Raw genomic sequence first — 26,319 nt, 5'->3', positions numbered from 1 at the left:
ATGCAAAGCTGAGCAAGTGCAAATATTAATATTCAGTTTAAGGTCTAGTCTATCTGAATGAAGATGCGCTGATGTTTCTTTAAGTATGTTGGCTCCAAGTACTTACTCAGCATCTTGAATCCTCTTGAGGACTGGCCTGAGGATGTGTAGTCTCATCATGAGATAGATACTGCTACCTTCTGCTTTCAGATTTATGCCTTGCAGGTACTATCACAGAGCTGGGCATCTTTTAGAATTTCTTTTGCCTAGCAGAACCATTCATTGCTCATCATGCCTTCTGCTGCAAACCCCATTTTTGGAGTCTCATGCCCCCTTATTTACAGAAGTTAGTCACCCACTTTAGCACTGAGCCCTAGAACAGGACATCCAGTCTTATATGCCATAGTCCTACAAAATTCAGGAAAAAACACTAAGGAAATTGCAAATATGTAATATATATGTATATGTATGTACATACATGTCAAGAGTAAACTTTAATAATTATCTACATAATCTACATAAATTGCATCATTGCTATACTGGATATATTTTTTATGATTTAGCTTGCCCTTATAACTACATTTGCTGCTCTTATAATTTATATAAATTTGTGAAGTTTTTCTTTAGATTATAATTTTCAAAATGTACTATGCATGAAGAGGATTTTGTTACTATATCTCCCATATTTTACACCTAAAAATGCAGTGCAAAACATTCTGGGAATATTTTTATTAAACATGAAATATAACACATCCATCAATATTTTCAGCAGCTCTTAGATCAATTTTGTATTTTTCCCTATAAATTAAAAAAGTTGACTATTTAAATGCTATTAATAGACAGGCCATATAACACTTTTCAAAATGAAGATGATAGCCCTGAATTTGCACAAATTACAGTACTGTTCAGTCCTTTATTTTTGATGTTTTTAAAATTCAACTAACAATCTGACTTCCAAGAGAAGAAAGATAAAACAAGAAAAGACAAATCTTCATAAAGGAGTAAGGCCACTGTGGCTAACTCGGTGTCATCAGAGTTAATACAGCAGTCACTTTCAGTGTCCCCGTTGTCTTGAGGTTTGAAGTTGGTTCCGGTAAGGCAGATGCATTTTTGGATGTCCCAGAATGAGCAGATGTCTTAGTTGCAGGACCAGTTCTTTTGACTGAGTGCACTTTCCAGAGAGCCTCACTTCAGGGCCAGGTGGCTCCCGGCCTCAGTCCCCTCCGTGGTGCCTTGTGCTGGCACAATGTTCAGGTAAATGTCGTACTGTTGGTCCATGCCAAGGTAGCTGTCGCTCATGAGATACAGGGTATAGATACACCTGAAAAGAAAAAGCCGCATTGTTAGTTTGGGAATTGGGTCTTGACTGCTTGGAAAACATAATAACAGAATTTGAGAATTTGTCATACTTTCCAGGAGTTTCTGGAGTATAAAAAGCAACGGAAACAGTATTTCGATTTCTGACATATCCAGTTCTTTTCAGGGCGATGAGTTCTTTTTTATCAACTTCTCCCAATATCAAAAACCATCCTTCATCCTTAACTTTGGGGAACCGAGGAGCCATTGCTTTACTGTCCTGCTTTCCCTGTTGGGGAAAAGAAACAGCTTAGGAAAACTAGAAATCACCTTTCCAAAATGACATTTTTCGTTGAATGAAGAACACCTCAAAACCATACTGCTGTCAATTGTTAGGTAAGGCTATAATTTAGCCAGACTAAATAGTGTTATTTCTTTTCAGAAGAAGGTTTAAAAAAATGAAATAAAAACTCACAGTCCACAAAGAAAAATCCAGAATAGAAGATATTATTTCACTTATTTTGTGAACTACTAAAACTTGAATGGAAATACTATTCTCTTTCTGTAATTTTATCTAATATATCCAAAATGACATTTTTCGTTGAATGAAGAACACCTCAAAACCATACTGCTGTCAATTGTTAGGTAAGGCTATAATTTAGCCAGACTAAATAGTGTTATTTCTTTTCAGAAGAAGGTTTTAAAAATGAAATAAAAACTCACAGTCCACACAGAAAAATCCAGAATAGAAGATATTATTCCACTTATTTTGTGAACTACTAAAACTTGAATGGAAATACTATTCTCTTTCTGTAATTTTATCTAATATATTCCAAATACAGAAGTGTGAACAGTAAACCTAGCATTTTTAAATAAAGCTAATCAGTTTTATTCAAGATTAATAAAGAGACAAAAACAACACTTAGTATTTATTTGAGTTTGGTACAGCAAAACAAAAAATTATTTCAGTGATTCTTTAAGACAGTGACTTACTGCTGGAAGTTGAAGACAGAATGATGCACACTCAATCAACATTCATTTCGTGTTTTGTAGAGGGAAAGGTTTTAATGAAGATTTATATGGAAGAAGAAACAACACCACAGCAATGAAGCTTTAGGAAAAGCTTGATCCAGCTGTTTTTTACAAAAGAGGGATCAAATTCTAGGAGAGGTTTATAAGAAAGTGATCACTGCATGAAATGATTCTGCTCCTTTCACTTCCATGGCTTCTGCTTAGGAAAAGTCTCAGCCAGTAAACTGGCACAGCAAAAAGAATGATGTATGGATGAGCTTTGGCCCTTTGTTCTTCCTAAAATAAGACAGTTTCCCCTTGCAACTACAGTGAATCTGCAGTAGTCATGAAAAAAAGTATTTTGAGAAACAAGAATACTTTTCAAATATAATTCTTAACTAATGTAAGATAACGTCAGGATTTTCAACAGCATACATGTATCTCTACTATTATTAAAATGGAATTGTCTTAAGAGTCTCAGAACTAAGACCTAAAACTGTTCTCCACTTTTATCTTCAGCTCTATGCATCTTACCAAAATGCTGGAAATTATAATTCTTAATTATTTGAAGTGTTAGAGAAATTAATTACCAAAATTATAACCATGGTGGTCCATACATTTATGATATGTAAATGACAGAGAAAGGCCTGGATAAGTGAGTGACAGCTCCATTGTCAGCAGTGCCTGACATGAAGGCAGGTCCAGCTCCCTTCAGATCTGACACACAGGGACAGCCAGGTACTGCTGCTGGGGCAGAGCAGCTGGAAAATAGTGCAGCTCCTGCAGGAGTTTCTGACTTGGCACACCAAGATTTACTGAGGGGCCAGCGAGCTGAGCAGCAGGCAATGGGATGTGCTTTAAATGGGCAAAGGGCTGGGACTGAATGTAGTGGGAAAGAATTGTATGTGGAAGTTGTTCTAGGAGCTGCTCAAAAAAGCATCAGATGTAAAATATAAGGAAAATATTCTCAGTAAAGGCCTGAGGATGTATTACAAATAGAAATATATTTATAGGTCTGAGTCTATATGCAGTTTGGAAGCACCTGTGAACTGGAAAGCTTATAAATTGGAAAGCTTATAATTGGAAAGCTTATAAATTAGTTTGGTTTTTTTTTAATTGACTTGGTCTAGGATTTTACCTTAGGAGCCTACTTACTATACTGTTGCAACCTGAAAAAAAAACCATTTTCTTTACTATGAATACAGAAAAGGCTTTGAAAGTGTTTATAACTTACATAATACTTAAACCATAAAGAAACCTATTATACTGTATAACATTGACAATGTAAATGGATCATTGGACACTTGTGCAGGGAAGGAAATGATAAATAAGTCTACCTGATACCCCATCTGGGTTCTGTGCAGCTTTATTTGGAGCACATACTCTTGATCAGCATGCAGTTTGATCCATCTCTTGTCATCTCGCGTGTCTGTTGTCCAAGAAGGAACAGGTACTTCGTTGTGTGGCTGAACTGCGTCATCCCAACTGCCCTTAATGCTCAGACTGACGTTTAGAATTGGCAAACGGCACAAGAAATTCCAAGCCTGTAGAAAAAACAGATCCCTACGGATTATGAGATAATCTATGCAATCATTGCCACTCTAACAATAACAATTCAATGTGCAGTCTACATATTTATTCTATAATAATAATATTTTATTGTGTATTAGAATATATGTAATTGTAGAACTCTCAATCATAAGCATAAAATACTTTTCATTAACCTCTTATGCTACTTTCTTCCTAGCAAATAAAACAAATGTGAAACTCCTCAAGCACGTTGCACATGCCTTGCTAAGATTACTGGTGTCTGAACACAGAAAAAATTTCTTACTGCTCCCGATTAATGTATTTTTTCCCTATAAGCCACTTAAAAACTAGTATAATTAAGTTTTAAATTAAACTTCCTTAGCATAATCCATAAAGAACAAGTCACTGCAGTGCTAATTAGCAATAGGCAAACCTCAGAGAGTTCAGAGGATCAGTTCAGATAATTAACCAAAAGTTCAACTGCATATCCAAAGTTATCCCTATTTTTTTTGAGGTTTTCTTACATCGATCCTCATGAACTCTCCTTCTTAGAGGCTTCCTGAGGAATTTTAAGTCTCTGCGGTCTCCCTTGAACTGCAACAGGTTCTCAACTTTCTCATCCTTGTGCAGAGAGCTGTTGTTAGAGGATACAATCTGTAGCTTAACATGACACTCTTAACCTTAAAAAGGCATCCTGAATATGCAGCCCTATGTTTCTCTCATTTTGGTCTCTATCAGACAAGGAAAAGTAGCTCTGAGAAGCTGTGACAAAAATGGAAGGGACCAACGTAGGTTTTCATTTAGTAAAAAAGAAAATCAGCATGTTCACGCAATGAAATTTGTTAGGAAAAAGAAATGGGATTGGCTGTGGAATGGAGGCAGTGATTTGTGGCCTTTCTATGGCTGAAAAAGATAGATGAGGATGGCACTGGAAGAAAAAAACTAAAGACCAAGAATTACCCTCTGTCCTGCCATCTTCCCCCTCCACCCCCAGAAAAGAACAGGAATCAGCATATATGAAAAGCTAGAGGGTGGGAAGGAGAAGAAGGAAATAAGAATATTGGTCTTGGAAAAGAGCCATCAGATGCCAAAATGGGAACTTGTGGGAATGAAGAGGGTAGGCAGAGTCACATGGGCAATAGCATGGAACAGAAATGTTTTATCTGGAAAAAGACTAAAGCATATTTTATTTTTCAAGTATGGGTTTGACCATGTAGTGTTTCAACAAAATGTATTTTCATTTAGATTGTGTCTGATGTGTCTGATTGTCTCGATGTGTCTGATTACTTTTTCTGTGCTGGAAGGCCTAGAGGCCTAATGAAAGCTCAGTTTGCTTTTTGGAGACATCATTGCCACAAGTCATACTGACAATAATAGCACGTGGAGTCACACTGACAATAATAGTATATGTCAATACATGATTAGGGATACAGCAGCCAGGGAAAGCAGACCTAAGGTCGTGCTGCCCTAGGAAAGGTGCTGCTGTCTCTCTCTCCAGCGTTCTCCCCACCAGCTCGTTGTGCCCATCTCCATCCCTGGTATGTTGGCATTGCCCTGCTGGGATTGTGCAGCTAGATGGATCAGCTTGCTAATCATTTTGGTGACAGCGTGAACTTAGATCAGCTTAAAGCTGATTGTGGCAACATATTCTCTAATCCTGTAGGTCTGAATAAGCATGAGCCTCCAGTGCCACTGAAAGAAGTGGTCCAGCCTCCTCCCCTGCTGGCACAAGCATTCACGTAGCCAGTTGGCTACGGGCCACTTTGACTGAAAGTGAGAGGGCTGACAGGATTCCTCCTCCTCCCCTTGTCCCCAGATGCTCATTCCCACCTCCTTGCCCGAGGCAGACACAGCATTTGTGCAGCTGTGCGGTGAGCTGGGTCAGGGGAGGTGAAAGCGGCACGGGGAGGGCAGGACTGCCCATTTTGGCTGCAGCACAGGCTTATTTGGATTAAAATGGCTGCATTACCAGAGCCTGGCTGAACTAAATGAGAAAACTGGTTTCAGCTACAAACTAATCTCTCTCTTTCTCTCTCTCTCTCTCTCTCTCTCTCTCTCTCTCCTCTTCTGCGTATTGCATGAACAGCTGTGTCTGTTCAGTGCAGAAGGTGGGGAGGGCCAGCTGTGAGTGCTCAGGAACTGCAGGGTAAAAGCAGAGGAAAACAGATGAATTGCAGCAATGTTCTTAGTGGTGTCTTAGCTAGGAAACAACAGGAATATTGTAACAGAAACTAAAAAGATAGGACTTTAAGGAATTAATACATCTTTTTCCCAACTCTGAAAGAAAATGGGGAAAAAGGACAACACTTTGAAGAAGGTGAAAAAAATACCATGGACATTCTTAACTAAATCACTATTGCTAGGATTTTGATACATATAATACACAAGACTACTAAACCAGCTTCCAGCACATCATACAGAATGATAACTTGAGTAGTAACATCTCAAGTGGAAAATGATTTTATGTTCAATGTAAAGTTTTTTAAGAAGAAACTTAGGGTAGGAACTCTACAGACCCACTGTGTCTCTGTGTGTATAAGCAAGGTATTTCTGCTTAGATCAGGAGAGGCACCCTGATATAAACCAACTTGGCAATCACCTCTTTGGTTGTATTTTAGATATAATTTATATCAAAAGTACATAAAAGCTTGAAAGCTTTTATGTGTCTCAAAGGACAAGACCTGTAACAAATATGTTAGAACAATGTTTAATTTCAGCAGAAATGATAATTTATTAACATCTTTAGTGGCATTACCTGTTAGCTTCACCATAGTCTGGTGAAGATTACGATTTGGGCTGGTTTATATAACACAATCCCAAAATAATCTATTTGTCAAAGGCTGTCATGTCATCATACAGTTTTCATAACACAAACAAACCAAAGTAACCCTGAGTAACTTTCCAATTAGATAAGAAAGTAGATTTAATATGTCATCCTCTGATGGCTAGTGACAGCTGTATTTGATGATCTTAAGGATCTTTTCCAACCCAAAGGATTCTATGATTCCTTGATTTATCAAGTCATGTGTATTTGAAAATTATCAGCAAAGTTAGAACTGCTTGATCATTGAGACAGTATGCACAGCAGGCTGCCTTTTTATCATGCATGCAATGTGAGGAAAATGAAGAAATGTTTTTCTCACTAAGGAAAAAAGTCAAGGAGTAGCAGGTGAAAATGAAAAAAAGATTATAGGAACACAGATACTTCCAGAGTAAAAGCAGATTACTATAGTAGAGATAATATTTATTTATTTTCAATCTTGAAGTTTCTTTTTTCTCTTTCAAAAACATCAGTATCAACTCAATATTTTAAAGGGTGATTAATGCCTAAGTGACTTAGAAACTGAAAGAGATTTGTTAAAGAAATATGATTCACAATGAATCACTGAAAATAGAGCTTTGACCAAAGAGTGGGGTTAGTCTAAATAGTTTGAATTTAGGTTGTTGGCTTTTAAAGCTGCCCTGACTTTCAGTGAGGTTTGGAATTATAATACTAAATTCTTAAACTCAGACTCCCATGTGGCTTATGTATTTTTTGACAATTTTAATGTGTTTTTTTTTTACTGCATAGGAAGACACAAGCACCTCCTTTTAAATATATCAACTAATGTTTTTTTTTTTTTTTTTACTGCATAGGAAGACATAAGCACCTCCTTTTAAATATATCAATATATTCAATATATTCATGCACATATATACTGTACATATACATTTATCTACCAAGCCCATAGATTCAAATTATAATCAAATAAAAAATTCTTCACAAACCTTTGGGACCATCATTAGTATTTTTGCCAATAATCTGTCTCCCCAGGACCGAGCCTAATATTCCAAATCCATGAGCAGTTTCAAGAGCTGCTATTTAAAAATTAATTACCAGTCTGCTTAAAAGGCATTTTCTTCTTTCCAAATGTAAAACTTCTTCCTTTTCCCATCTGCCTGAAATTTATGCAAAGCTTAAGCTGTTTTTACCAGTGTCTTGCTAGTAATCTTTACCTTTAAGATATGGATTCAATATACTTTGAGTGAGAAGTAAAAGGTTTTTTAGGAAAAGAATGGTTTTGGCAATTTAGTGTCATATTTACCACTTTATTTGGCTCTGGTCATGTCTGGTGCCAGAAGGCTAAGCTTAAACTCTGTAGTCTGATATTCTTTCTTTATAGAAAACACAGAAAACAGATGCTGAAGAAATTTTCTCTTGGTTGGCCTCTGTCTATGTGAGCACTGAAATACATATGACTTACATATGAAGACACTCAACAGGCAGTGTCAATATGAATTTTAATTCTGTGCAAGGTATTACAATAGTTTTTCACCTTTTTTTTTTCTGTAAAAAATACCACAGGCAGTGTCAATATGAATTTTAATTCTGTGCAAGGTATTACAATAGTTTTTCACCTTTTTTTCTGTAAAAAATACTGCAAGGAATATAAAATATTGGTATAAAGCTTTCACATTTGTAATGCCCTGCACAACACAGTCATGGCTTCGCTGTACCCAATACAGCCATTCCCAGCTCATCATGGAAATGAAAGTTTCTCCTCACATGATGGCAAGACGTTCTGTTTTTCCCTCTTATATGCATCTGTATTTACAAACACAGATATATAGAGGCACAGAGTCATTCACAGTGTGAACGTACACACCACATACACGCAAGCTATTTTTGAAGAAACTGCTAAGACATTTCAATACCAGCCAAACATATTTATCTGAGGATTAATCTTCATCTATTGAATCAGACGAGAACACTGCCATGCATACAATTATTTAATTAGCAGCCAAATCCTCTGCCAGTCAGCAGCCGTTCCAGGCATACTGATGGGGCAGTAGATGCAAATCTCACAGTAGTACTGCTTTTTCTCATTACTACTGCAATTAGCACTTAAATTGATGCTTTAAACATACTAATTTCTGGAATAATTCAGGATTTGTATGTTACCTGGGATCGCCTCACTGCAGAGACGACACCAGATTGCTACGCAAATTGAAGCACTTTTGAGCCAAATAACCATCATCATATCAGACAGAGCCAATTTGCATTTGCTTTTAAAGATAACAGAATGGCAATTTATGCAAATAAATTAAGTAAGTTTACTTCTGAGTTCTCCCTGAACTAATTATAACAATGTTCTAATTTTTTATCACATCTGAAAGTTGGACTGAAATCAATGTGTATTATGTTAGAAATCTGTTGTTAAAGGAAGCCTTTTTTTGATGTCAATACATTTTCTTAATTCAAAATTTTGATGTTAATTTGGTTACAAATGCAGATGTCTGTTACAGACATTTAAGTACTTTTCTTCTTGTTTGCGTATCAGTAAAAGGTTTAACTGAAGCTGAACAGTCAAACTGTCCTTTTAAACATTCAAATAAAAAACATTTGAAGTATAGCTTTTGAAGTTTTCATCTTTCCTACATTTATTTGAAATCAATAGGCTTAGAATGTGATGAATGCTATAGAATATAGCTATCCTTTGCTGCAAATGCCTTGAAAACGAGGCTTTAGCAGCTCAACATTTTGGAACAGTATTTTTTTTCCCCTCCCCTGTGAGGTATGAAATTTTCATCTTCTTTTTCTGTTTCAAACAGAAAATGAGTGCTGGATCTTTTACTAAGAGTATTCTCAGAAAAAATGGTGTTTGACAGACCACTTCAGAAACCAGCTATGATGACATTTGCAATGCATGTATTCCTAGTGCAGAGCTATGAAAAGCTGGATAACTGCTGATTGAATGACCTAGAGAAGCATCTTTAGAGCAGAGAGATGTTGTAATATCAACCATAAACCAGAGTCTGTTACTCTTAGCAGGGAATAAGTGAGAATAATATTAAGAAAACAGGCAGAGAAAAACTTCTGCAAAGCCAGCAGTACCTTGAACTTAGAGCAATGAATGTATGCGCTTTTATACAGAACATCACATGGTATTTACTGAAGGAGAGAGAGTATTTCTTTGCCCAACTACTCCTCCTTTCCAATCACAACGATAATGGTCACAGATAGAAAGTGTTACCTGTGAAATATGTGGTGCTGGCAACTCACTGTCCACAATGGAAGCAAAAACATTCTCTTTTCCTTCGCAGGCGGCCATTAGTTCGGGAAGACACTCAATAGGTCCTTGGTAACCTCCATGCACACTCTTCCTTTGGCCTTGGCTCCACTTCCTGATACAGAGAGCAAAACATATGCCCAGGGAGGGAAAGCAAACATTTGTATTCAGTTGTTTTGGTGGTAAAACTCAATACTGCGTTCTGTTTTCAAAGGGTGGTCATTTATTTTTGGTTAGCATTAATTACTGCATCATCTAAGCATCTATAGAGCTTTGCATTATCTACGATGTTAAGATGGATACTAATGTAGTTTTATAATGGATTAAAATAAAGAGATAATTAACATACAGAGTTAGATTTGTTAGGACTTGGAACCCTTCCAGTGGTCTCCTGTTAATTTGTCTGGAATCACAGTTCTCAAAATAATCTGTGGGGGTTAATTAATCAATGAATATTGAAAACAGAAACAGAAAATCCATTTGGGAAAGCATCACTGTGAAAGACAGAGTTCTGCTTCTGATTCGTTAACGAAGATTCTTGGGCACAACAATGCCATTCAAACACAATCAGCAGCGGGAAGGGAAATAAATTGGGAACCTGCTAATGCTTAAAAGAATTACATACCGAAAAAGGTAAAGATGCTGGAGCTCTATATTTGGCAAAGTAAGCAGGGATGAGTCATGTATCCATCTACCCTGAACCACCATCTGCACCAGGTTGGTTATGTTCAGAGCTGTCACCAGCCAGCCATGATGTGCTGCAACATCCAGCATTGCCTAAGCAAAGGAGACACATAGTAAAAAAAACCCCACAAGTATAATTACATACCTGGTTCATACAAGGAACATGTATATGTTCAAGGACCATACATACAAGGATCATGTGATTAATGTTTAACATTGATTTCTAAGCCTTAACATAAGAATTTACTTCAACCTCTATTGACGGCAGTTAGGGACCTTTGGAATTCACCTTGAAAAAAGATAAATTAAATCCTCTATCATGGTCATCAGTTCTTACTCTTGAAAAGGTAATTTCCACAATGGTTTTGGGGGTGAGAACTGAAGGTACACTCTTTTCCTTACAAATAACTGTTCTTTGACACAACTCAACTCAGAATGAAGGGAAAAAATCCCAACATTTACTGTAAAAGAAAAAGTTACAATTAATGGCAGTATTTATTTATATTTTGATATGACAGTATTCTCAGAATTACATAATTATTCAAAATCCTTGAACTATTTAAGAACACCACCAATATCCTTACATTTGTTCAAAAATTAATACTAATGTCATTTACCAGTAACAATTGTTATCTCCATTTGAACTAAGTACTTAAAAAACCCCCTGGAATTGGACTAGATGAAACCACTAAAATTTAGCTTAATAGCGTATTAGAGGTTTTGCTCAACACTGACACATAAGTTGAAATCTTGAAGAAAGCTTACAAAATAGTTTATATTTTACCTATGGTGAGTAAAAGCAATCTGAAACAAAATGGATTTTGCCCTTTGCACTGCAAATAGTTGACTGTCTTGAGAACGAGGGATATTTGGCTGTCTCTCCTTTGGCATCTCTCTCTTGATCCTGAAAAGCTTCCCCAAAGTACACAGAAAACACAAACAAATAAAACCCCCCCTATGCAGCTATACATCAGATTTCCAAGTGTTAAAAATCATCCTGCCTTCCATGCCTCATGAGTTTCTGTTCCATTTCTACTTCCCATGTTTTGACAGTACAGATAAGAGGTATACTGTTTACTAACAGTAAAGATCTAAAGATCGAAAGCTAATTCAGTATGGATTTTGCACTTCAAATGGCCCTATGGACATTAAAAAAAATGGTTCTGCTTGTTTTTTTTCTTGACTGGACTTATAGTCTGTTTGGTTAGTCTGAAAGTGAATTTAAGAGTTCTTTCAAGGGAAAAAGGACCAAACATGAATTTTGGTTTCAACTTTTTTTAACAGTAATTGTAGCTATTTAGATATATAGCATACTTTCCACCCTGTCTATAGTACAATGAAAGAATTGTTATGATTTATGAAAGCATTCCAACTGGTGAAAAAATTAATGTTATAATGTATTAGTTGTCCTGTTTATTTTATTTTTCAATAATATTATGATCACAATAAAGTGTGGGTCCTCATCTTAAAGCACTCTAATTCATATCGGAGTAGAAAGTCATATATGTAACAGTAGTTTGCCATAGAGGAAATTTAGTGTTTGATTAAAATACCAGAAAATAGTTTTATTTAAAGAAAGCAAGGAGCATTGATACACTGAATTTGGTGTACTGAACAGTTTCAACGACTCTTTAAATACTATCTTGGTGTTAGGAGGGTTGTAGTTTGATTTTAGGACAAGGCTTCAGATGTTTCCATGGGTTTTTCTTGTAAACACAAATTATATTGTTTGATACTTACTTAGGCAGCAGATACCTGCACCATTTTAACTTATTTTCCAGCCACTAGTGTAATGAGGAGAAGCTGTCTGTGTAAGTCTTTACATTTAATCAAATGTTTTACGGACAAACAAAAGGCAGCATTTACTTAAGGCAAACTAAACAGTGAAATCTTCTTTAAACAAAGGAGTTGTTTACACACGCAGAGCTATTTCAATTAAATTACACTGATTCTGGAGAAATACTGACTTTAAAGACACAAGTTAGTTTCACTCCTGGCAGAGTTACACAGTTTATTTTAGCAGTTTACAATGCAATTTCAACAGGATTTTTTTTCCAGATCGGGGTGATAAGATCAGTGACACTTAGAAAAATATTTGAAGTGTTACCCTGTATTACCCAAATGTTGTCTCATTTTTCATGAATTGTAGATAAAGGGCCTTTCAGCTAATAAAGATTCAGATTTAATATTTAATTTTTTGAAGGAAGAGTCATAGCATCCTGAAACTCTCTAACATTCCTAATGACCCTAAAACCAGTACCTCACAACACAATCTTATTGGCTTCCATTTTCTGTGTTTTCACTTGGTTTGCCACAGTGATTTCCATGTAGGATTGTTTTCACCAAATAGAAAGTAAAATTATGTTAGAAATCACATTTGAAAGGAGAAGCTTTGTGGCCTGCAGATTTATATGTTAGTTCACATGTCATTTACTTGCAAAAGGAGGAAATTGTTCTCAGCCTCAGACTGGAGTCAGTCTTTGAAACAAACTTTAAGATGAGTTGCTCTTTACCTGATTTCACATTTTAATGTATATTGAAGACTATCCACACAGTGCAGTCCATGTTTCTGAGCTGTCTGTGTTGCTGAGACAGTCTGGTATCTGCCTCCTGTTCTCCACTACCTGATTCTTGTTCTTTGCTGCTATTCTGACAGCCTGAGACATCATGTTCCCCAGTGACGATACTGCTGTACGTATGTGAAGAATAACAGGTGCACAAATATCCTGCATTTTCCACAAGTGACTAGAAGAATACAGTAAGTTGTATTTTTAGTCAGCATGAAGCAGTGGTATTTCATAGAATGCTTCTGGAGATGCACACATAACACTGTTTACATTGTTTTGGTGTGTTTTTTTTTTTTTTTTAAATCTATCCCTCTCCCCCCTTTTAAACAGAGGTTTGAAAAGGGGAAAAGAAGAGTGAAGATGTAAGAGAAAGATAAATCTAAAACAAGCTATACTTTGAAATTAACTGGAGGATCCTTTCACATAGAAAATCTCCTAGAAATTGATGGAGGCCTACAGACAGATATCCCGTAGGGAGTAAGGAAAGCCTGTGTGTGTGAGACTCTGTGTTCCACATTGTTATAATGAATCCACACGGCAAATCCTCTTTTCCTCCTTGTTTTCTGCTTCTTTACCCATAGAATTTATTCACAGCATCTCTATCTGGATGTGAAATCCAAGACAGTGACATTGTGAAAAAGTCAGAACAATGGTAAAGTTGGCTTGTTTCATCTGCTGCCTTGGAAACCTCCACAGATTTTGTTTTCCTCTAAGTGTAAAACACGGAGATGCTTGGTACTTAAATGGTTACTGAAATTCCTATAAATACTCAAGGTGACAAACTGAGTTATTCCCCTATCTCCAAACGTAAATATAAGCAACTAAACAAAGAATATAATGCAAACCACAAAATTTTAAAGTATTTAATATTTATATTATCTGATGAATAACGTATTTAGTCTCTCTGGTTGTTCTAGTTGCTACCTGTTTAGCTTGTTGTTATTTTAAGTCAAATCCAGTATAGTTTTATAGAAACTTAGGGCTTTTTAAGCTGTTATTTTGCAAAATAGTAAATAAATTCTAAACATCTTAGAGTGGGTAAGATTGGAATAGATTAAGAGTATTATTCTAAATTGGGAAATGGCACAAACTGGTTACCTGCCTTTCTAGCCTTAAGAATTTAAAGCAATATAGGATAATTTCATCACAGAGAGAAATATAAAAGAAGACAGTGAATGCAATAAGTGAAACAGGAAACAGTAAAGATGCTTTAACTACAGAAAAAACCACCCATGTATTTTTTGGTAAACCAAGTAATTAAATAAAAAAAACAAACCAAACCAAAAATCACCCCTCTAAGCCCAGCACTTTTTAACCTGAAGTACAATAAATGGGGTAAATAGAAGGAGTCAAGGGAATTATTGGTTGTTATAATAGAAAATATGTTTATCATCATCTTATTTGGGGCTCCTTCTGCGCTTAGGAAAGTTAAAAGCAGACACCTATATTGAGATGGATTTTCATGAAAGATTCAGGCAATAGTTCTTAAGACTTCCCAATGTCATACTTGGACAGTTACAAAGTAATATTAGCAGTTAGTGACACCTCCTTTGCATTTTGTCTGTTACTATCAAAACCAGCTTGGCTTGTGCTAATGTGGGAAGCAATGACCTATTAACCATGGCTGGGGCAGCACAAAAATGCCAGTGATCAGTAACCCACTGATGTAGATGTTGTCAGGTATGGCAAAAGCTTTCATTCTGATGGTATTCAGAATTGAGTGCCAAATGTTCAGATCTAAATCTTGCTATTGCTGTCATCATTCCACAAGTTCATTGAGACAAAACCATCAGCATCTATGATCAGGTTTTCATCTTCTGTTTTTCAGGAGCAGCAGCTGCTTATCCTTAGGTATGGAATGATTTAAACTGATCAAACTGTACCTTTCTGGTCTGACATGAAGCTGAAATTTAACAGTCTGTCTCTTTGTAGCCAAAGTTATTACCGATGCTTGGAATTTAAATGATGGTTTACAACTCCCTAGTTTGAGGGGAAGAAAAGGTGGAAGTAGGATGTGGAAGAGCTGAGTGTGTGGCACTCTCTTTGACAGCAAAACACTGCATTTCTCTGGTGTTATTAAGCACTCCCTGTATGTGCTCAAAATAAATTGGAACACTAAATTGTTCCATAATGAACATACCCCTCCAGTCACCCCCACTCATTTCGGAGATTTTTCAGGCTACGAAAATATCCTGATTGCTAAATTCTTTCTTCTAGAGACTTTTTCAACAAAGTTTTTATAAACCCTGTTTTTGGTATTACTTTCACATCCTTCATTTGAAAGTCAGATACTCTGGATCACTCTTGTACGACTGGGTAGGTGGCAGGGGACCAGACTAAAACTAGCAGAATTTCTGATCTACCCAAATGACTTAAATAGCTTTTTCCTTTAAGATAAGCTATTGAAGTGTTAAAAGTGATACAGCTTGCATCTTATTAACAGCCTGCAATACTGCTTAGAATAATTTCTTCTTTTTGAAGTCACCTGTCCTATAACTCTGAATATACTAAGCATTTTGACTTAAATCCTGTAAACACAAATGTTAATATTTTGTGGATAAATTATATTTAGGGGAAGTGTCAACGAAGCTATGATGGTAACTGCTCTGGATATAGAGGCAAGCTAAAGAAATATAAGAAATTCCATTCCAGCTGAGAATTAGACCTGTGACTACTCAGCTAGAAGCTGAGTGCCCACAGCGATGCCAGTGGTGGCAATGACTTTGTAGATAGGGAATAAAATGTCAGGTGTACTCAGGATGAGTTACATGGCTCAAATTTATCTACTCTTGAAAGATTAATCTTATTTTTTGTATCAGAGCTTCACAGATTATGATACTTTTTTATTAATGAATTTAAAGTCTAGTCTAGGACTAAATTTCAGTTATACGTAGGAGTTTAAATCCACAGGTCTGTAAAAATTATTAGAATTGTGCCTACTTACAGCTGTTTAAGACTACTGTTTAAGAATTTATGTAACAAATATTTATAGATAAAAGGGTATGCATTTTACCTATTTTTCTAAAAACTGTGAATTCAGAATAATAATAAATTTTTTTGCTTTAAATGTAGGAAGCCTTCCAATACATAAGATTTTATTATGATCCATGTGTGACTTGATAGTCTGCTAATAGAAGTAAAATATTTTTTCAGATGTTAAAACATGCCATGTACTTTAAGTTTCATGTTTTTATATAAATCATGACTATGATGCTTCAATTACATAGCTCAGAATCAGCAACTGACTTGAAAAGTTGGAATTTATTTGAAGAAATATTACAGAGAGTTTAAGGTCACTACCTTTGGTACATTATATATCAGTAAAACAGATATATACAGGGTATCTACAGAACCTTTGAAATTCAGAGGTCTAGTTCAAAATTACTTTTTAGAAATGTTTTAATCTTGGGAGGGGGAGGAGTTCTTTCAGATAAATTAAATCACCCTTGCACAGCTGCATGGTTTCAGCCTACAGAACATCCCCCCTGTACTTCATCAGAGATATAGTGAATAAGTTGTAATTAATCCTATTCAGGAGGCACTCCTTTTATACTGCCCTCTGTATCCTACTTCTCTTCACATCTTTTTTACAAGCATATTCAGTCTCCTCTTCCATATGCTCTGCTACCCCCTATGAGAGACTAATTCTTCATTCTCCATCATCATAAAGGTCTCACTGATATATGCAAATTACAACCTTCCTAGCTGCTTTGTAAGATTCCTATCCCTGTATTCATCCTCTAGCCTCCACAGTAACATTATTAGTATTTGAAAAACTGGAGAAGGACAAACCATTTACTGTCTACATTTAGTGGAGTGCAACATTTGGGATCTTACTGATTTCTTTTAATACTATTACAGAAATAAAAGCAGCTACAGAGTGGGATACCAGCAATGTAAACTTGGTAGGGCATAACACCACACTCAGAACTCATTGAGTCCCAATAGCCAATTTATTTTCAAATTGCTAATTAATAAATTGATATTTTCTACTATACCAGTGAACCATAAAAACAAAAAATGTTTTTGATAAGAATCACTTTGTAATAAATCCCAATTTCCTAACATAAACCATGTCTTAAAGCCAGCATTTGTTTCAAAAATTACACAAATCTACCAAAACCATGAAAGATACACAGCATCTTTCTCAAAAGAAATAATTTCTTTTTACAGTTTAGAGTTAGTTTCAAAGTAGGTATGTCATATTTTGCCAATAATCAAAATTTCTGAGTGCATTCACGAGAATCCTTTTCAGCAGCAACAGTTATTCCCAGTAACTTTCTCCTGAACTTTTAGCCCCTTGAGGTTAGCATTCAGGAAGCTCAGCTGCTGTCTAACAAACTTAATTAATCAAAAAGTCATTTCCGAGCTGTAACTATGAGTAAAAGTGCTTCAAGTGTGCTAGCAAGCCTACAAGTTAATCAAAATGCTAATGCAGTACAAATTAAAGTTGTGATTAACATTTCACAGTAGCTGCTTAAGTGAATTGATCACACAAATGGGTTAAGCATTACTCATTTCCTCCAGCCCCAACTGGGAAAAGGTTTGTCATGGGTGGGGGAGGGATTATGCACAAGCAGCACCAAATCATCATTAAACCATCACCAAGGTGCTTCCATACACCAGACCACTGATTATCCACAGCAAGCAAAGGTAACCCTCTCTTCTCCCACATATTTACCTACACAACACAAGCAGGGAGCATTTCCAGCCCAACATGTCCAGGTACTTTCCCTACAAAGTGATCCATTTATGTTTAGTATCTAAAAGTGAGCGTTGCCACACAGTATAAGCACAACAAGATTTTTTGATTATTCTATTATTTCCACACTCCTAATGTGCAATAATAGCCATACAGCCATAAAAGCAGCTGGTATTTAAGTAAAATTGCAAACATTGTACTATCACTGGAATATCACTGCATACACAAAGAATATGTGTAGCAGCTGAAGAGATGTGGCCTCTGCTCTTCACATGTTTCTGAGTAATCCTCTGTGTTCTGAAGTTAATTTGATTCTCTTCCCTTTGTTCAGTAAAGCTTCCCATTTATTTATAGTTGCCAATGCAACCATTACACAAAAGCTCTTTCCCTGGACACTTCTGGACAAATCTTACTTACACAACTGTAAAATAGGCCTTTCCTCTAACTCCCACCACCCTCCAGCAAGCAGCTGGCACACTTGCACTACCAACAAGCAATACATGAGCCCAAACCACTCTTAGGACCTTTAAAAACTTCTCCACTTCTTCATAAGCAGAAAAACAAAAGATCCAAGAGACATGGCTCTCCAAATCAATAGTTTTAGTGGCTGTTATGAACTGAGGAGGTTTTGGGATGATGAGAGAGCAGAGCCAAAGGACATTCTCTTTCTTTGAGTCCCAAAAGAGCAACATGAGCTACTTTTCCTTGGCATGGCCAGAAATACTTTTGTGTTCTACTGCTTCTTCTGAGGAGCCACCACCACCCACCCAGCACAGCTGCAGTTTACTACAGTAAGCATTTCATACATAAGCCAGCTCTTAGCTGAATTGGGCAGCATATTTGTGCAATATTTGACAACTCTGAACCATACCACAAAGACAATTCTCGTAAGAACTATAGCAAAAGTTGCAGTTTAAATGACCACAAACAACTTTAACTGGTTTAGAATGGCTAAAGCAGTATTATACTCATCACCATCTAGCTAAGGAATCACAGTGCTTAACACAAAGAGTATTTTTCTTTCCTGCCAAAATTAGATTCTCCAGAGGAGTAACATGATGGGGAAAGACAGGGCATTAGTGACAGCATTACAAGGTCCTTGTTACAGGGATATAGGCACATTTCCCATGCAGAGTAGTCTTTCTTCTGCAGTTTGGAATCTGTTTTCATGTCCACCTTCTCTCAATGCCCAGCTACCCTACTGAGATGTGTTTAACACATCCATAGGTAAACACTTCTCAAAGGTTAGGGCTGAGCTCCATGGCAGTTCTACTCCTGTCAATTTTAAACTATTTTATCAACGATTATAGTACAAGTGGAGGCTTGTGGCCAATTCCAATGCAAAGCCAACAACTGTCACATTATTTCTGAGACTGCCCTGCTGAATCTGAGAGTGACGGTATTACTGCCTCAATTATCCATTTCAATTAATGCAAATATAGGCAATAGTCTTGGAACAGCAGAATAAGAACTGATCGCTGAATACACAGTCACAAAATATAAGGATTGACAAAGGAAGCAAAAAAGAGATTAGATTTAGATTCATGTATTCTTAAATAAGATAGGGAAAAAAGGTGGACTATCATCTTTACAATAATAATTATATTTTATAAAAATGTAAGAAAAATATTTTCATTAGAATTTTTATTATTTAATGTTCATTCTCCTGAAAGAAATGGAGAAATGTTTGATTTTGAGAAGTTACTGGAGTGTTCAGCACTATCTTAATGACACCACTAGCTCTTCTCAGTAAAGCTAACAGAGAGTGCTAGGCTTGACGAGAATATATTGTCTATTGTAACTGTACTAATGGTATCTGAGGCAAATAAAAATTAAATCAGTTGGCCAAGGTCACACAGGTAGTTGAGGTAGTTTTTTTGAGCCATGGGAACCTCCTGTGCTTTATCTGTGAGAGCCCGTCACTGATAACAAACTAGATTTTAACTTGAGGTTTTCAGTGTAGAGCAGGGGCATTCCTTCAGCCTAGTCAATGCCTCACTGGCCATTCATTACAGAGATGGGAGTGGGAGCAGATAGGCATTCACATTCCAAAAGGTTATATACTGCTATTCCCCATATTTCTGCAATAAAAGGAAAAGATTCTGCATTTCATCCTACGTATACAAATACTAAATTTTATCTTGCTATAATGAATTTCACCTATATCTAACAAATGCTAACCACAGGAAAACTGTAACAGAATCTATTTCTTCCCTTTCTTTAATGCTAAAAAATTACATTCCCCTATTAAGCCAGTACTGTAACTCCTCAAATTCTGTTAAATGCTAATGATTTTAATATTTAATTGAAAGTGTAAAGAAGAGAATTCTAATGTACAGCCAAAACTTCAAAGACATCCAAGGAAAAATGATTTAAGAGTTGTTGCATAATTTTTTCGTTAAAGTATAGTGGAATTTTACCTGGAATCCAGCAGCTAGATTTACCTATGTAATGCTATTAACACGGTTTTCTGCTGGACCAATAACAATACTCAGCCTGAAGTCACTAACAATGAAAAAACCCAGAAGATGTTGGAGGAATGGAAAGGAGAATGAAACATGTGGGATAGGAAAGGAGCCATGGGAGGGAAGGCTGATTCAGGTAAAGGACACCACAGAAGATTGGAGAAGTTTAATAGTCTGTGATGGAAAGAGGCTTGCTTACATATCATGGCTAGAGATGGCAAATCTGCACTGCAGGGGATCTGGGATAAAGGCCTGCCATATAACCACCTACAAAAGCTCTTTGAAAGATCTTTCTTTCTTGTAACAGAAAAGCAATGCTGATATGGAAAGTCTGTTATTCATGTAGCCACCAGCAAAAAGAACAGTTTATGTTCAGGTCACAATCTGAAGTTTAGCTATACAACCTCAACACTAAAATAATTTGTAAGTAAATAAATTCAACATAACTAAAAACCAATTCCCGCCTCACTGCTGTGTTTAACGTTTGATGCTCAGCGAGTGTGTGTTCACACACAGAGAACAACACCCACTGAATCTGTTCATCACTGGATCCTCCCATGCTTCAGTTCCTTTTCTCATAACTAACATTTTTTTTTCTACCTCTGCTGACCCAGAGTTCATCAGCAGGTCAGTGCTAAGGAAAAAGGTAACAACTAGTATTGAGAGTGTAACCCTGTCTATTGCTTAGATTCTGGGAACTTTAACCTCCCTTTGGAAAGCGTGACTAATAAGATGGAAGCAATAATCTCCCAAGAGATGTAAACCATGTGCCAACTTTAAAATACAAAAGTGCTTCCATGTTTTTCTTTTTTTTTTCTTTTTTTTTTTTTAAGATGACTGTATACATAACATGATACAGTAGTTAACTGAAGGTTGGAGTGCCAAGGCATAATATGGAATGGCATTTTTCTGAACTCTACTTCAGTTTAAAGGAACTGTTGAATATTTTGGATTTTTTTTCCTAAGTGACAATTGTTTCTGAAATACATACGACAGAGTAGCAGGATTAAGAAAATACATTTCTTAGCAAAACAGAACAAAATAATGATTGAAAAGAGTATTTAATTTAAGTTTGCCCCGATTAATTAACTCCCTAATGCTTACTCCACAAACATCTGAATAAACTTTCAGTATGTGATTTCTTTGAAACAAAGGTGAATTTTCTCACCTGAGCAAGTGATGTTTTTCTCTGTTAATAACTGAATACATGGCATAGCTGTTTCTACACTTCCAGCACCATGATTTTATTGATTCGAAATATTTGAAACAGACTAGCATCCAAGCACTGCTGGTTACCAAGATAAGGACTGTGTAGCAGTAATGTCTGTGGTGTTATTTCTTATATTCCCTAATTTCAGTTTTGCTTAATTTGATATTAGTATTTTAAGCTTGTTTTTATTGGTGTAAGTTTGAGACTTATCCAAATTGCTGGACTGAACTGCACACAGTATTTTCTCTGTCTAGAGCACTGATAAATAGTTTCTCATTGAGCAGTTTTACAAACTGCCAGGCTTGACACAATGATGTTTGCAGTTACCATATCGCCAACAGGCTTCAACCAAGCACAAAGCTTCTGTCTGATAGTTGATAAACAGATCACTGAGGATATTAAATTTTGAGCAAACATAAACTGGAAGAAAGGGAAGTACTGGCAGAAAGGAAGAAAGAAGTACTGGCTCTATTTTACAGATAGTGAATTCAGAAACATAAAAACAGCAGTTTGTTGAAGGCTGCCTGGTCTTCAAGAAGCTGTGAACGAGTCCTTGTGCAGTTCTGCTAAAGAGAAGAATTCTTCTCAGGAGACTCAGAGGGTCAGCTGTTTCCTGCGACAGCTAGAGCTCACCTCTCCTGCTGTAATTGTAACTGAGCTTTTCAGATATGGCAGCACTCTATCCCAAACTCCAATTGCTGCTTTAAAATTCTTTTGAGGTGGCAGCTGTGCATGTGATTGCTTGTTACCAGTGCTCTCCATGGTTGGTTTAGTTTCTGTGGGCTGCAACTGCAGTACAACTGTAAAAACTCACAAGTCTCCAGGGTGAGTTTAAAATCTGTGTTTAAAAACCTGCTCTTTGACTCTGATCATTGGGACATAGAACATGTGTCTTTACACTAGCTAGAGGAGCTTAGGGAAAACCTCTGTATCTCACCCTGAATCAGATTTCAAAACACATTATATTTGTGCTTGGGAGTGACTATAGTGCTTTTGGGTGCCAGAAAAGTAGAAGTACCCAGGGGAGACAGGTTCTTGGATATCAGCATAACGATCTGCAGGGACCACAGCCATGCCAGAATAATTCCCATTCAACATTCCACAACACAGAGATAGAAAGCTGTTGCAAAGAAAGCAGAGGTCATTATATGGCAGTAGATGCCTACAGTCAGAGCATGACTGTCTTGTACTCTAAGGTTGTTTACCTCCAGCTCTGTAAAGTGGGAACCATTATGGGCATCCAGTTCCTCCCTAAACAAGGTGTTATAATATCATGTGGTACCAGCTCTCCACAAGATTGCAAGAAATCTTCAGATTCTTCTATATTCAAAATATGACAACACTGTAACAATAGACAGTAGACCAACAAGAGTTATACACCGAAATGCATCACAATACCTGGCATATTCTGATTGCTTGGTCCAGCACTGTCTTGGTATCAGTTGCATAATCCGGACACGGCAGCATGGCGTGACTGAAGTGGGCTTGCAGCAAAAGGTGTGTTTTTGTGTGTGAACTGTCAAAGGAATGGGGGTTGACTTCAATTGGAAGGTGTTTGGCCAGTTCACTGTTCATCTGATCTTCATTATGTCGTACAGGCAGATCTGTGTACTCGTCAGCATTCTTAAAAAAAAATAATTAATCATTGTAATTAACTTCAGAATAACTATTACTGCTTACTGAGGCATTCAAACTATATGCATTTAATTTACTACAGCTAGATTTCAACACAAAAATAGCAGCATTTTAATATTTAGAAAGCGTACTTATTTATCAAAATCATGCATGGGAAAACAATAACTAACATAATATTTTCAAATATTGACACACAGATTTCAAACATTTTTCCTTCCACATAGCTGATACTAACATTAGAGAAGAGGAAAACAAATGCCATGAAATAAATATATTCATTGGATGCATTCAGTAGTAGAAGATGACCCACAGGCATCCTATCTCATTGGGTCACAAAAACATTTTAATGTTAGCTATAAAGAAGTCAAAACTTCATTTTTTCAGGTTTTGAGTTTTTCTCTTGGTATTCAAAACCCAGAAGCTTTGGAATAGCTCTTATATGCTTCTTTTCAAATATTTTTCAATATTTTGAGCAGTCAGTGTCTAAGCAACTGATGATGATCATCGATCAAAACAAAGTGCAAAAATTTAAGCAGATGGTGAAAATATTCTCTGTGTTCCAGAGTGGTACTGATGCTATTCCAAAATGAAAGTGTAAGAACTTTCTCACTGTTGCAAAAAGGAGCTGCCCACCAATATGTAATCTAAATGCAGTCATAAGAAGCAACATCATAGTGGCTGAGAGGAGCAAGTACAACTGTTTTGGTATCCCAGGCAGAGATGCCAATTCTCCTCTCAGGAAATCCATTGTCTTTGAAAAAAGTTCAACAGAAACATCCTAAGAATGATAATTTAGGCTAAAGAATCAGTTTTGTGACTTAATTGGCAATTTTTCCCTTCACAAAATCCTCTTGTGCATGTACGTGTGTACATATAGTTTGTAGTGAGAACTATCTTTCTGAATTATAAAACCTACAAGTGAGGCAAGAGTTTTACAATATGTGATGTCTTTTCCATCTGTAATTTAAGAGAGTGTATTTCTTTTGTCATAAAATAAAAAGTCATTTGGGGAGCCTGAAGGGCAATGTCTTTGAAACTACAGGCTTAGCAGAGAGCATTAATTTAAAGTGTTCAGGGTTTTATACTCCTCTTAAACTATAGATTCAATACTTTGCACTTTAGTCTTCAATTTCATCAGACTTCCTACAAATCCATATTAATGAAATATTCACAACAGTAACCAGTGAACAGAGAGGTAAAGAAAAATGGCAATTTTAGAACACCTAATTGAACTACCTAATTGACTTACAAAGAAACATATCCCCTCATTAATATCCTAAGACACAGAACCTTTTCTGGCAATTCCTAAAAGCAGTTAGATAGCTGGTTTTTACTCCTTGACAACTGACAGCACAAAATTTTCTTTTTTTTTTTAAATGGTGCAGGGAAACTATGCCCAAACTGTGATGTCAATGTAAAAGGAATGGTAACCATTAGACAATTTAAGGTTTGGAAAGAAAATCAGAATGTCATTAACTTATTTCATATCTCAACTGCAGATTAGAAGTGAAGACTGAATAAAGACAACTGCTGCTTAATCCTGGATGTCTCTGCTAGATCTCTTGTGAAAACTTTGGTCATTTATTCTCTGAACCTAAGGTCACAATCTTTTTAAGCCCTATAGAAGGCTGCATGTTTGCTTCACTCTTTATTTAACTGGCTTCTTCTTCAAAGATATTTTAAAGAATATTTACCAAGGAGATTTTTTTACTTAGTTTTGCTTTGCAGTTTAAAGTAGCAGAAAGAAGGAGGATCAGCTAAGTCAGCCCAGACCAACTGGTACCCTTGTAAATGCATTTTCCCTAATTCTTCCCCAGCACATGTTTTATTTACATCCAAAACACTCCTCTTATTTTAAACAACTTGCCTACTTAATTTCCTGTTTGTGATCATTGACTGTAAGTAAGTGAGGTTCATTTTCTTATCTGCATCATGTAGGTAATTAAAGGAAATTGAGAATGGGTAGTGAAGCTTTTATACGACTGAGAATGAAGCTGAATGGAGGGCACCGAGGTCAGCAGAGTCCATTATATTTTTATGTGAGAGGCCGGTGTGTCTGCCCTGTCCTTGTTTGCTTAGTGTAGGCTGGACAGACTACTAACTGCAAATCTGTTTCTCTGATTTGCCCAGCTGTCCTTGAATAAAGACATCTTCCATTGCAAAACGTTAAATGACAGTGATTGACAACTTTGTGATGAACTCTGCTTGTAACCCCCTGCTACTGTTTTCAGGTTGCATAAGAAAAGACAGAATAAAGAAACATCCTTTGTAATCACCTCAAATGGGCCCTGCTGTTCACTCAATATTTTTTCATTTTAGTTTCCCTTTTCATTGCAAATCTCAATCTGTTCTGTAAAAGCTGTAGCTTCAACTATTCCACACAATATATGATATATATTGTTTTAGTACATCATATCTGGGCGCCGTTCTTACTTCTGTGGGTGAGGAAACAGATCAAACTACTTATCAATCATTAATCTTCATTCTAAAGTCAAGAAACTTAATACAAGCTTCCTAGTTAAACCACAAAGCACTTCTGTGCATTTTTCACTTTCCCTTCTTCTCCTCTTAAATCAGAGCTGTTGCAGGCCATGCACAAATACAGGTTTACAAGCACCTACACAGCTAAGCATAACTTTGTGTATACAAGGAGATAACCAGGAATTTTAGCTACAGGTTCTGCAACCCTGCATTTGGTAGTCATGTCACATCTCTCTCTCCTACATTTCTGTGATGGACTTTCCCAATAATGTCTCCTTTTGGGCATTAGAGACTGCTGCAGCAGTTCAAGGGTGTAGGAGTCATCTCAGACTTACATTTCCACCTGCATGCGACACAGGTTGCTCGTATAGGAGACAGTAACTCGCACTGCCGGTGAGAAATGTCACACACAGACCCGCATAATCTCCACAGTTGCATTTTACAAGGCCAAAGGGCTATTCTGGTAATTGAATTCTGTTTCCTGCATAACAGCAGCCACAGGATCATCTTAAAGTCCTGTCTACAACATCATGCTCCAAATATGCAGCTTACCATCACCCTTTATTTGAACTATTAGAATAGCCCTAAAAGGAAACAACTCATACTATTTAAAAAGATATATTTTGCAGTTCTGTGGTACTATCAGGCATTTGAGGAGCCAGACCAAACTAAAATTTAAATAAGGTATCCAACAGATATCCAATACTGT

At 36.5% G+C, this 26,319-nt stretch overlaps 1 protein-coding gene across 1 annotated transcript in view; it reads right to left on the bottom strand.

The window, feature by feature from the left end:
- Positions 1–862: 862 nt before the first annotated feature.
- ASCC3 (activating signal cointegrator 1 complex subunit 3) overlaps positions 863–26,319 on the bottom strand; it is a 251,135-nt gene continuing 225,678 nt past the window's right edge. The window contains exons 37-42 of the mRNA XM_039727495.1: positions 22,893–23,117; positions 10,492–10,643; positions 9,831–9,981; positions 3,624–3,830; positions 1,389–1,564; positions 863–1,300 (exon numbers count right to left, since the gene is read on the bottom strand). Of these exons, the coding sequence (XP_039583429.1) occupies positions 1,165–1,300; positions 1,389–1,564; positions 3,624–3,830; positions 9,831–9,981; positions 10,492–10,643; positions 22,893–23,117 (1,047 nt within the window). The 3' untranslated portion in view covers positions 863–1,164. The remainder of the gene's footprint in view (positions 1,301–1,388; positions 1,565–3,623; positions 3,831–9,830; positions 9,982–10,491; positions 10,644–22,892; positions 23,118–26,319) is intronic.

This window comes from Passer montanus, unplaced genomic scaffold, assembly GCF_014805655.1.
Source record: "Passer montanus isolate IOZ18808 unplaced genomic scaffold, ASM1480565v1 scaffold11, whole genome shotgun sequence".
NCBI lineage: Eukaryota > Metazoa > Chordata > Aves > Passeriformes > Passeridae > Passer > Passer montanus.
This window is presented reverse-complemented; position numbering and strand designations above follow the sequence as displayed.